The 13,466-nt window shown below is 44.9% G+C and overlaps 1 protein-coding gene across 2 annotated transcripts in view; it reads left to right on the forward strand.

The window, feature by feature from the left end:
* FLT3 (fms related receptor tyrosine kinase 3) overlaps positions 1 to 9,352 on the forward strand; it is a 187,606-nt gene extending 178,254 nt beyond the window's left edge. For both annotated transcript variants that reach the window (XM_075337363.1, XM_075337364.1), the window contains exons 21-24: positions 1,909 to 2,020; positions 2,124 to 2,223; positions 2,841 to 2,946; positions 7,289 to 9,352. In XM_075337363.1, the coding sequence (XP_075193478.1) occupies positions 1,909 to 2,020; positions 2,124 to 2,223; positions 2,841 to 2,946; positions 7,289 to 7,390 (420 nt within the window). In that variant the 3' untranslated portion in view covers positions 7,391 to 9,352. The remainder of the gene's footprint in view (positions 1 to 1,908; positions 2,021 to 2,123; positions 2,224 to 2,840; positions 2,947 to 7,288) is intronic.
* The last annotated feature ends 4,114 nt before the right edge of the window (positions 9,353 to 13,466 follow it).

A 13,466-nucleotide genomic window follows, 5' to 3' on the forward strand; every position in this document is an offset into this window, starting at 1 on the left:
TGAGACCCCCCCTTTACTAATCTGTAAGTGAAAATAAATAAACACAAACACCAAAAAAATCCTTTTATTTGAAATAGAATACAAAAAAAACACCTTCTTTCATGACTTTATTAACCCCAGAAACAAACCCTTCAGGTCTGACATAATTTACACGAAACCCACAACGATTCCAGCTCTGCTACATCTGAAGACAGAGCATGCGATCATGGAATATGACTGACCGCTGTCGACTTCAGGCAGTGACTGAGCAGAGATCCACTGTGACGTCACTCAGGTAAGTTGTGGTCACAGTGGAGGATCCCATGGTCCTCCACCTGTGACCACAGGTCACTGTATGATAGACCCGCAGACAGCGCCTATGAATGGTTGCAGTCAGAAACTGTCCCAAAGGCTGGGGGCGTGTCTGACTGCAACCGATCACAGAAGCCACTCGGTGGGGAAAGCAGTGTTTGACACCCTGGCCAGCCAGGTAATCACAGAAAGAGTTAAACCTCCTTGGTACCACCTGATCCCACACTAGTACAGTGAGGCAGCCGCCCCCTCCCCCCAGTGTAACAAAAAGAGCAGGAGGGGAGGAGTTGAGTCAGTCAGTGGAAGGAGAAGGAGAGGAGAGCAGACAGGGGTTGTGGCTCCTGGGCTGCTGGAGAAGTGGAGAAAGGAGAAAGCCGAGTCTTGGACCTGAAGTAGAGAGTAGGCTCAGGGGCACCTGTAGTGGACCGGGGCAGGGTAGTGGCCCGCCGGTAGTGTGCACGGGACCCCGGACTTGTGCAAAAAGAGGACTTCCCCGTCCGAAACAGAGAAGGTGACTCTTAGCTGGAGTGCAGAGGAGAGAGGGCCCTGCTTCGTGTACCAGGTGTGGGATCTGAACACCACCGTACCAAAGGCCTACGGACACCAGCAATTTCTGGTTAAGTACTGGACTCTGTGCTTCCTGACCCTGCACATGAAAACAGCCTCATCCATCACCAGGACAACCGAACTGTGAGTTTCCTGCTCCCTGCAATCCCTGCCACCACCACAACTCCCAATTGGGCCCCGGGACAACAACTCCCCTACCCGTGGAGGGGATCCCACCTTGCTTCCCCACACCATCAGTCCCGGGCACGGTCCCCAGTGGCAGCGGCGGTGCCACCATCTCATCACCACAACCCACGGGTGGCGTCACAGACAATCCCCCTTTACATATTCCCCTTTTGTTGTGGAGCCTGGGATCACTGACCGGGTCACGCCACCGTGATACCTCTAGAAGCCACCCCATTGGCCCAGCTCTGAGTACCCCCTATCCCTGAGCGACACAAGTGCATATGCAATGAAAGTAATGAGCGGCCCCAGAAGTGAATAAGCGGCCACGGGAGTAGTTACAGCCGCAGCAGAGCCTTGTTAAGTATGAAGTGCTCGCTTCATTCTTGTTTTCTTTATTTTTCCTTTATTTTTTTTCAATTTCCCTGGATCTGGATCAATATATGAAATCCCAGGCCTGGGTCCGGCACTTGGGTACGTTCGAAACTGCGCGGATCACTAGTTAGTGCCTGTCTCCTCCTCTGACAAATGTGCTTATCAGAACAGTCGCCTGTTGACGTTTATCCTCAGCGTTAGTCACACAGGTGCTGAGCTGGCCCATCACTGCCATCATCTGTACTCCAAATGAGTATGTTCTGATACCAGTGGAGCTAAAGGCAGGGAGCTGGAACGGGTAAAATCAGGGGTTTGGAAGTCATTTACATATAATTGTTTTTTTACAGGAATGAGACAAATCACCTAATAAAGTGATTTGCAACATTTGATAATTTTCCATGTTGGACAAAATAAAAATAAAACAAAAGTTTTTTTACTCTTTAAATGGTTTCAATTACTACAATTTTCTGCATATAACACCTCATTTATTTATTCTCTTTCCGTCTGTTTCAGGCTCGCCTGCCAGTTAAATGGATGTCTCCAGAGAGTATATTTGAAGGAATATATACAATCAAAAGTGACGTGTGGTCTTACGGCATATTGCTTTGGGAAATATTTTCTCTTGGTAAGACATATAATTGTTACCCTTTGTATTATAAGCATAAAGATATATACATATATACTGAATATATAATTGTGTGCCTAATTGGATTTGTTTCTCTTTCAAGGAATAAATCCATATCCAGGCATACCAGTTGATGCTAAATTTTACAAGCTTCTGCAAAGTGGATTTAAAATGGAGCAACCGTTCTACGCCACTGACGAAATGTGAGTACATATAGTTACATAGGTTGAAAAAAGCCCTAGGTCCATCTAGTTCAACCTTCTTCCACCAATTCAACATTTTGTCATTAAATCATTTATAACCAACAATGTTGTGTGTACTGAGGAAATCATCCAGCCCTTTTTTAAAAGCTGTTATAGTGTCTGCCATTACTACCTCTTGTAGTAGGGCATTCCACAGTCTGCCTGCTCTAACTGTAAATAACCCTTTCCTATTTAGCTGCTGAAATTGCTTTTCTTCCATTTACGGTGTATGCCCCCTGATCTTTAGTATTACATGAGAAATAATTTTAGGTATTGTACTGTAAATTTCACAATGTCTGGACATGGCTAACAATCCAAACAGTGGCCTAACCCTTCTATACCAAGAAGATGTCATCCGAGTGCAGTCCGATGTTTCACTCACACCCATACACTTCTATGGGTGCGAGTGAGTCAGGACTCGTGATGCTTGTGATGAGATGGCGGCCGGCAAAGCTAAGCTTTTCTGTTTCATCTTCAGTTATGTGTTATGTCATTTCAGCCCTGTTAATTAACATTAATCATGACTTCTCACTTTCAGCTTTATTTCTTGTTACATATATATTTTGCTTTCTCTGTAGATACTTTCTGATGCAGTCCTGCTGGGCAGTTGATTCCAAGAAAAGACCATCCTTTTCAGAACTGGTTTCATATTTGGGATATCAGATTTCCAATATAGAAGCTCAGGTATGTGAGATATATTTGCACATGTTGTCATTTTGTAGTCGCCCATACTGTTACCAATCAGAGCAGTCATTGGCTTTTTTATGCAATTTTTCCATAACTAAAAATTTAGAAACTACATTGTTCATAATAATAAGAAGTCCTCTTCTGTAAAGGTGATAAAGATTTCATTAGTTGTCTGACCACCAAACATGGTTTTCAGAAGGCATAATTTAAAGTTCTAGGTGTTATCCAAGATTATTAACCTTGTCACCCTACAGGTTTATATGTAGTGTACAGTATTAGGTTCTTTTTTGTGATGGAGGAGGTAATGATGAATAAAAAATAATCTGTTAGCCCTAAAGGGTGCTTTACACGCTGCGATATCGGTAACGATATATCGTAGAGGTCACGTCGCTAGTGACGAACATCCGGCGCCGTTACCGATATCGCAGCGTGTAACACCAAATAGCGACGATCAACAAGCGCAAAAATGTGAAAAATCGTTGCTCATTGACACGTCGCTTCTTTCCTTAATACAGATGCTGCACGTACGATGTTGTTCATCATTCCTGCGGCAGCACACATCGCTGTGTGTGACACCGCAGAAACGACGAACATCTCCTTACCTGCGTCCACCGGCAATGCGGATGGAAGGAGGTGGGCGGCATGTTCCGGCCGCTCATCTACTTTCCTCCTCTGCAATTGGATGGCTGCCGTGTGACATCGCTGTGACGCCGCACAAACTGCCCCCTTAGAAAGGAGGCGGTTCGCCAGCCAGAGCGACGTCGCAGGGAAGGTAAGTCCGTGTGACGCTGCCGTAGCGATAATGTTCGCTATGGCTGCGATCACCACATATCTCACCAACGACGGGGATGGGTGCTATCGCTCGCAACATCGCTAGCAAACGCTAGCGATGTTGCAGCGTGTAAAGCACCCTTTAGCCACTGGACAAAAGACTTACGATCCTCCTCCATCATGCCAGTATCCCTGGCACCTTTTCTGTTTTGTAGCCCTGGTGTGATGTAATCTGTGGTATGATCTACTAATGACTTAAAGGGGTGGTTCACCCATATTCATTATTGGCCACATCGATATTATGTTGAGAAACAATGTTTCTCTCAAATACCTTGTGTTGCCTGTGAGCGGCGCTATTGTGCTCCGCTCATCCCCTTCGCGTGACCTCAGGGATCCGGTGATGTCACATCAAGTGAGGCAGGACCCAGTCTCTGTGAGTGACTGAGATGTGGGCAGAATTTCACCGCTCATCACAGCCCAGCGTCACAGCCCAGCATCTCCCTGCTTACCCCTCCTTTACTGCAGAGTGCCGCAATGAGGAGACACACTGGGCTGTGATGAGCGGTGAAACTCCGCCCGTAGCCCAGTCACTCACGGAGACTGTAGCCAGCCGTGGTGATGTCAGGTCAACAGGAAGTTGATGTGACATCACCAGATCCCAGAGATCATGGTGCCAGGCGATGGGGAAGAGTGGTCCATAATAGCACCGCTCATAGACACTATTGGCAACACAAGGTATTTGAGAGAAACCTTATTTCTCAACATAATATCGATGTGACCAATAATGAATATGGCTGAACTACTTCTTTAAAGACTGTCCTACTAATCAGAAGAAGTGGCAAGTATGGGGAGGTTTGCAGGGTTCTGGTCTGGTGGTCACAGAATACAGATGTGGTCAGTTGACCAGGGTCCTGCAAACATTTTTACTCAAATTTAAAATTAACCTATGGGCAACCTCATGTACCATAGTGATAGTGCTACTGTAATCTCTTCAACGCTAATGAAAATGCCCAGTGATATGTTTGCACAGATGTAAGTCTAATGCCCACTTTACACATAGCGACATCGCTAGCGATGTCGCTGCCGATCGCACCCACCCCTGTCGGTTGTGCGTCACGGGCAAATCGCTGCCCGTGGCGCACAACATCGCTTACACCCGTCACACATACTTACCTGCCTAGCGACGTCGATGTGACTGGCGAACCGCCTCCTTTCCAAGGGGGCGGTTCGTGCGGCGTCACTAAGCGACCGCCCAATGGAAGCGGAGGGGCGGAGATGAGCGGGCTGAACATTCCGCCCATCTCCTTCCTTACTCATTGCCGGCGGCCGCAGGTATGAGGTTGTTCCTTATTCCTGCGGTGTCCAAAATAGCGATGTGTGCTGCCGCAGGAACGACGAACAACCTGCGTCCTGCAACAGCAACGATAATGAGGATAGGAACGACTGGTCAACGATTAATGATTTGGTAAGTAATTTTGATCGTTAACGGTCGTTCCTGCGTTTCACACGCAACGATGTCACTAACGAGGCCGGATGTGCGTCACGAATTCCATGACCCCAACGACATCTTGTTAGTGATGTCATTGCATGTAAAGCCCGCTTTACAGTTCAATGTTTTTGCACTGTGATATGCTATTCTTTCACACCACAGTAATCATGGCCACTTATCCCAATACAGGGAAAATGCACCAAGTGATGTCACAACACAGAAATTAGATAATTTCACATAACCGGGATAATACACTTAGCGATACCACAGCTGGTATCTAACAAGCACCGTAATGTCAAAACACTAAGATAAACACATCATAATGCAAGGGTAATGCACACAATGATGCAGGGGGACATATCATGGGTCCAACCTGTGCGGTCACAGACGAATCCAAGAGGTAAGGGGGACATTTCTACCTCCAAAGAAAATGCAAATTTGCATTTTGATACACTCTTGGGCTGCAAAGGACCCATATATTGTTTTTGCACAGGGGCCCTTTTCTGTCTGTGTCCGCCAGTGCAATGATGTCACAGCATCAAGTAATAAACATTGCAGTAAAGTTGAACACTAACTATTAAGGATTTTTCCCACAAATTAAAACATTTATCACTTATCTACAATAATTTATAAAATGGGGGTCTTGAGTCCCCTCTCCTCACTGTAATGAAGCACTATGGTTACAATCGCTCCATTCAATGTCTATGGGACTAATTGGGGCTTTACACGCTACGATATCGTTAATGTTTTGTCGTCGGGGTCACATTGTTAGTGACGCACATCCGGCGTCATTAACGATATCGCAGCGTGTGACACTGACCAGCGACCTTAAGCGACCTCAAAAATGGTGAAAATCGTTCACCATGGAGAGGTCGTCCCAAACTCAAAAATCGGTAAGGGTTGTTTATCCATGTTGTTCATCGCTCATGCGGCAGCACACATTGCTGTGTGTGACACCGCAGGAGCGAGGAATGTCTCCTTACCTGCCGCCGGCCCCAATGCGGAAGGAAGGAGGTGGGCGGGATGTTACGTCCTGCTCATCTCCGCCCCTCCGCTTTGATTGGCCGGCCGCTTAGTGACGTTGCGGTGATGTTGCTGTGATGCCAAACGTCCCTCCCCCTTGAAGGAGGGATGGTTCGGCAGTCACAGCGACGACGACGACCATGTAAGTATGTGTGACGCTGCTGTAGCGATAATGTTCACTATGGCAGCGATCACAAACAATCCCATGCGCGATGGGGGTGGGTACTTACACGCTCGCTATCGCTAGAAATTGCTAGCGATATCGCTACCGTGTAAAGCCCCCTTATGACCGATCAGTACAGGATGCTATTGTTTCCACCAGCCCCACAGACACCACGATGCATGACCATGCTGCTATAATGGGGGCTCAAAATCACCATTCTAGTGATTGCTGGTGGCCCACTCCATGGACTCAAAGCAATTTTTTGTGATTTGAAGGATCCTCTATTAATCAGACATTACAATGCCTTGAAAAACTATTCATACTTTGGACTTTTCCACTTTCGATCACATGAATAAGCTTTGATCAAAACCATCCACTGTAGCTCTGGGAGTATTTTTAGGGTTGTTATCGTGCTGGAAGGTGTACATACACCCCAGTCTCAAGTCTTTTGTAGGCTCTAACAGGTTTTCCTCCAGGATTGCCCTGTATTTAGCTCCATTCATCTTCCTACCAACTTTGACCAGATTCCCTGTCCCTTCTGAAGAAAAGTCTCCCCATATCATGTTGCCTCCACCATGTGTGACGGTGGGGATGGTGTTTTCAGGGTGATGTGCAGCGTTAGTTTTCCGCCACACTTAGTGGTTTGCATTTAGCCCAAAATGTTCTCATCTGACCAAAGCACCTGTTTCTACATGCTAGCTGTGTCTCCTACATAGTATGTGGAAGGCTGTGCTCTGGTTAGATTAGACCAAAAGCAGAACTTTTTAGGCTAAATGCCAAATGCTTTGGGTCCTAAAAGTTTTAGTTAAACCCTAGATGTGCATTGCTTAGTTGACTTCTTTCATACACCAATCTTGTATTCTAAATGTCTACTCCCATTATATTCTTTACAGATTTATCAGAGCAATGAGACCTGTGATGCGGATGACAATTGTTCGACGCTAAAAAGTGACCTGATGTGGGACCTCCTGTCTGTGAATACACCGCTTATCTGATAAGTCCAGAGAGGATTCAGCCAGCAAACCTTTTACTGGCTCTTTGGGCCGGACATAGCTAGTCTTATCTGACTATGGCTCTATTTTATGATCTCTGTTGTAGATGGATCATAGAATGATGGAATATATTTTACAAGACCTTATGGGTAAAGGTGCTTGTTAAGTAATGCTTTGCAGAATCACATGTAGGGGGTGTTAGGGTGCCATCATATACATTAACTTAGACTAGAGATGAGCAGATCAATTTGCGGAGTATCGAGTTCGAACACTTTGAAATTTAATTTGCCCATCGCAAAAAAAAAAAACAATCACCTGACACCATTTCCCATACTGCCGAAATATAAGAAAGCTGGCTAATTTAGTTTTGTGTTGCCGTAAGGGCCTCTCCATAATATCCTACAGTTATAGCATCTTACAGATAGTCATAGCTTCTTAATCTCCTATGATAATCTTTGAAAAATAAATTATGGAAAACCTTTAATAATCTACCAGGGGATCCACTCTTTGCTGGTTAATACTTACAGTATATGGGGTGTTCTTAACACATGTATAACTCAAGAGTAGTAAAGGGGTTGTCATCAGAACAAAGTATATTTTAATCAAAAGATCTTGGAGTAATAATAAATTCCTCAATGGTATGTGTTAATTTTTTTTTCCTTTGCTGAGATAATCTTATATATGTGTCCCTGCTATGTGCTGTGTAATGGCCGTGTCTGACCGTACAGGGACATGGTCTGATCATACCACAACTCCTGGGCAGGGGGCGAAACAAAAGCGTATACAGACAAGAAAGCATGAGATCACTGCTCCTGCTTTCTGTGTGGTAAAATAGTCCCCTGCCTGTTATTTCTGTGAGGTAAAACAGTCAGCTATGATCCCAAGCTGTCCTATCTATATTCTCTTTTGCTTCTTCCCCTGCCAAGGAGCTGTGATATGATCAGACAATATCCCTGTATAGTCAGACACAACCATTACACAGTACAGTGAAACATAGATAAGATTATCTCAGAACATGAATATTTTTTTAATTTATTTTTTTTAATTCAATTATGGAACTTATTATTATTCCAAGATCTATTGATTAAAATTAACTTTGTTCGTGGAAAACCCCTTTAAGATAACAATATAAGCATGTTTTTTAGGTAAATATAACATAGCTTGGAGAAGTTCAGAAGATATTCATAATGGTGATCCATGCCCGGGGACAATCTCTAGGGCATAGAGAGAGGAAGCAAACTTATGGAGTATTTGTCCTGGGTTCTGCGTGACTGTGGAGCATTGACAAGTCCATTGAGAATTCAGCATTTGAATGGATATACAAATGGGACTAAATGCTTTTAGCACATTAAAGCTTTTCCCAGACACCTGTCACTGTTTTTTTTCTCTGGCCAGCATCGTTTCCTCTTACTTGTCTAACAGCTTCTTAGCTCTTTTACTGTGTAAGTTAATTAGCCAGTCCAGCAGGAGGAAGCAGTGCTGGGCAGGGAATAGAAGCGGAGTGACAGAGGCAAGAGAAGTGCTTCAATGGTCCAGAGGACTTCAGCCTCATTTGCATTTGCATTAAGGTTGATTTCTCAAGAATAAAACAATGGCTGTCTAGGTAAAGGTATTGCTGGATTTGTCTTTGAAAGAGTTACATGTGAACATAATACTTTGAGGGATGGGGGGTAAAATCCTGCTGATAGGTTCTCTTTAATGCATTATACTAGAGGAAGACCAATTGTTAGTAACTGTCCCCTCAAGCTAATACAGGGGCGTCCTATCTAATACATTCATGTGCCATAATAAGGCATGCACAAAGGGGTCGCCTTCTTTAAGAATTATTCAGAAATTATGTAAATATTTGAATCACAAGAGGCATTTATTTTTTACTTTTGGCTTTTGCTGATCGCTGTGATTTAGTGATTATTTTTTATGTTCTCAATGCTTTCTTCTTTAATTAATAAATATGTACTAATAAAATGCATGATAATATGTTATAATTTGTGCTTTCTAATTAAACATTCAATGATCTTGTGTCATGTTCTTTGTTTTCTGTAAAGAAAGAAAAATATAAAAATCAACGAAGTTCTACGGAGAAGGATAAATATCACATTTACAAATTGAACTAATCTTTGACAGTTTTAAAAGAGGTTTTCTACAATCACAAATTCATCGAAAATCAGCCAAGATGATAAAACAACTAAAGAATCTACAGACATCAGTTGTTACTGACCTGCCATCACCCGGCCGGCCTATGTTTGCTTGGGTGCCGCAATAACGCACTCAATACACGTTGTAACTAGGGATGATCGAATACCTCAAAAATTCGGCTTCGCGAATATTTTCCGAATAGGTCGCCGCAATGCGAATATTCGATGCGCAAAGTAAGTCTAAGGGAAGCCCGAATAGTTCCGGATAGTTGTTATTTGGGTTTCCAGTAGACTTACATTGCACATCGAATATTCGCGAATAGTCAAATAGCGGTGACCTATTCGGAAAATATTCACGAAGCCGAATATTTGAGGTATTTGATCATCCCTAGTTGTAACGCCTGCCTGGAGCCACAGACACAGACTGGCTGTAAAGGGAGACCAGAGGAAAGTCGCTCAGAAAGCAGGACCCCGAGAACTCCGCAACCCTTTAACCCCTATACAGGGATTTGGAATTACACAGAGCCCCAGAAATTACCACCTGTGTAGGCTAGAGTCCGTGGTAGTCAGGCAGGGTCAAAAAACAGGAAATGTAAAACAGGAACAGAATTGGCAGGCAAGGGCGTAATAAGGAAACAAAGCAGAGGTCAAAGCCGGGACTGGCAGCAAGGTACAAAATGACAGGCAGAAGGGTAGTCAGAACACAAGCAAGGTCAGCGCACAGGAATCAAAATACAAACAGCACAGGAACCAGGAATACAGAACTATCTCTGGCAGTGGTCAGATGACCGGAGGGGGAATAAGAAGGGTGTGGTGTCTTCCCATAGGCTGCAGGTAAATGATGGCAACTTCAGCTGGAAAACACACGCCACCTACAGTCAGCCAGTGGTACTGCAGGTCCCAGGGAAACCCAGCCTAGTGGATGAGCGAAGCCTGTGCCCAGCAGAGCCACAGGCACCGACTCCTCTCCCATCACAAGCATTATCCATGGCGAGAACAAGGCGTTACCTGGCGATCGGAGCAGAAGTTGCAGGAGCGGACTCCGGTGGGGACATGACACGTGACCAATATAGACAATCCATGACTTTAGCAGTGTCTTACACCACTGAGGCTATTGGTTGGCTGCAGTGGTCACATATGATCACACTTCATTATTGGATGCAAGTGTTCAAATACTGGCGGAAGACCACCATGAGATTCAATTATATTATTCATTTCTGTTTTTAGACTTTTAATAAAGTATTTTCTTGTTTTATCTAAAATTATCCATATCGCAATCAATGCGAAGACTGGAACAATTCCAATGCCAATCCACAACAGAAATTGGTTTCAGAAGGAGTACAGAAAGATTATGGTGTGGCTGTTACAGTCACTTGACTCAAACCCTATAGAATATCTTTGGTGGGATGTGAACAACATGGTTGCAGCAGGCAAACCCAAACATATTAGTGATCTTGAGGCCATTACCCATGTCATGTGCTCGGATCCACATTACCCATCCACGTCTGGATCCACGTTTGCCAATCGCTATTACCAGGTTGGACTCTGTCCACACTACTGAGGCCGACAAACAACCTATCATGCGCTACCCAGATTGGCACCCACAGTTTGCTACTATCAGGTTGGACTTTGTACACATTTCAGAATCCAACAAGCAACCTGGCTTATACGAAGGAGCTCTGTTCTGCCGGGCGTCGGCTGTTTTAGTACTACTTCTTTAGGCACTTTAGGAGTTAATGCCTCCTGGAGCAGTGTGTGGCTTCGGGCACTCTCACACATCCGTCTTTTCTCCAGTTTGCCGGATCCGGCGCACACCAGAACAGTGTATACATTACAGTGGCAGCGCGACAAGCTCCGGTCACATGCTGTCATGTGGCCGGAGCATGTGACCCGGAAGTTACAGCGCTGCCACTGTACTGTATCATACTGTACTGGCGTGCGGATCCGGCAAACCAGCGAAAAGCCGGATGTGTGAGAGCGCCCTTCTCAGAGAACCAGGTTGCTAATCACCACCTTCAGCTGATCTCTTCCTACTTAAGTCTGGGGAGTTTTCTGAGTTATCGCCAAAGATAGAAACTGCTTAGCTGTTGCAATATCCTGGCGTCCGTGGCGATCATCCTTTTGGTGACCAGCGACTTGTTGTTTGCTCTGTATGAAAGTTCCTTAGTGTGATTTTTTTCCTTCCCTTTTGGTTCATCCCCTCAGGTGTCCTTTTGTCTTTCTTCTGTGGATACAGTGTTACCTTTGGGGTGAGGGTAAGTGCAGGGGCCTCAGCCTTAGATATTGGTATAAGTTGTTATATTTGCGATTTATGGCATAAAATACCATGAAATGTATGAAATGTAGATTTCCAGTCCTTTCAGGATGAAGTGAAGGATGTTTTTGAAAGGTCTTATTTGTCTCTGGTGACTTGTTTCTTGGCATCTGAGGAAGTCGTAGATTATACTTGCCGAGTGTTTTATACGAGCTGAGTGTTTTTTCTTCAGGTATATTAGATTAGTTTCATTGCTTTGGTAACGATTTTCTCTATTTCAGATGGTGTCAAACCTGTGGTATGGTTTCTTTGGCCATTCATTTATCTTGGGCAGCCCGGAGAACGGAGATCCTTGCAGGTGGAAGAGGACTTGGTTGTTCAGGGTTTGGATGTGCCCTGGAGAGGCATCAAGGTCCAATTTTGCCAAAGTAGTTGGGATGTCCAGGGTGTTTCTTCACTTTATTTTTGTTTTTCATACTGCCGGGAATAACCTCTGCCTCTTCTGCTTAGTGCAACTTCCCACTATGATGTGTTCAAGGTTTCTTTTGGAAATTGGTTTAGTCAGAGGTCAATCCTCATGTTGTTTGACATGGCGGCTATTTAGGGATCGTGGAGTACACTTCATGCTGGAGTGTCACGTTTTAATTGCTTTGAGGCAAATGATTCAGAGCTTCTGTTTCCCAATGTTTTACATGTAACAGAAATGAGAGCAGATATATTTCTTTGGTTTGCAGGACGGTATCGAGCATGTCTTATTTCATGGGTGGGAGTCAGAGTACAGTTTGCTACTATGCTCTTCCTTGGCGGTCAACTTAACAGGGTGGATGATTTTTTTTGTATAGAAGGTACCTGCGCTGGGAGTCCAGCGGCGGCATAATACTTTGTACTGGTTTACTGTGGTTTATTTATGTGGTTTATCTTAATATTTTATGCTGTGACCGACCACCAAAAGATGAGATTTGGTTATTATATCTCCAAATAAAGAGAGTTTAGTTTTATATACCTGAGTGTGGGTTTTCATTACATCGGACAATTTATTTATGGGTTTGTTGGGGTCTCAGCAGTCTGCAAGCTGGTGTTATATGGTTGAAAAATTGATCCTTGAACACTCTCCTGATACCTTGTGAAGGTTTCTTTGTGGCATTGCCCATGTGGCACCTCTACGGCTTGAGGCGCCACAGGGTAATGCACCTCAACCAGGTGCAGTATTCATCACGGATATGGAGGAGGTCATCACAGGTAAACAACCACCACAGCACATCCAACACATTACATGGGAGCTGTATCACTTGGACTGGGCCCGGGTAGGTGCCAGGGGTGGCGATCACGAGGTATGAGACCTCTTGGCCACTAGTTCAGCAACCCGGGAGATGGGGCACCTACAGGGAAAGTTAGGAGCCATCTCGCACAGCAGTTAGTTAGCTCCAGGTGCAGCCAGCACCAGGTGAGACTCAGGAAGAGACCACAGTCAGAAGTGACAAGGACAGACAGAAGGCCGTGGTCCAGAGCTGGAGGCTCGACCCGGGTTCTTGGGAAGAAAGGGGATCCCAGGGTTCGCGGAGAGTGCTGCAGGCACCCCTGACCCGCTCCACGGCCCAGTAGCTGGGGTGGAGGAAAGAACATTGGAAAGGACACCCAGAAGGAAACGCCAGCCTTGACCTCCAAACTATCTGTGATCGGCTAGAGATCA

This window comes from Anomaloglossus baeobatrachus, chromosome 2 (assembly GCF_048569485.1).
Source record: "Anomaloglossus baeobatrachus isolate aAnoBae1 chromosome 2, aAnoBae1.hap1, whole genome shotgun sequence".
In the NCBI taxonomy this organism is placed as follows: domain Eukaryota; kingdom Metazoa; phylum Chordata; class Amphibia; order Anura; family Aromobatidae; genus Anomaloglossus; species Anomaloglossus baeobatrachus.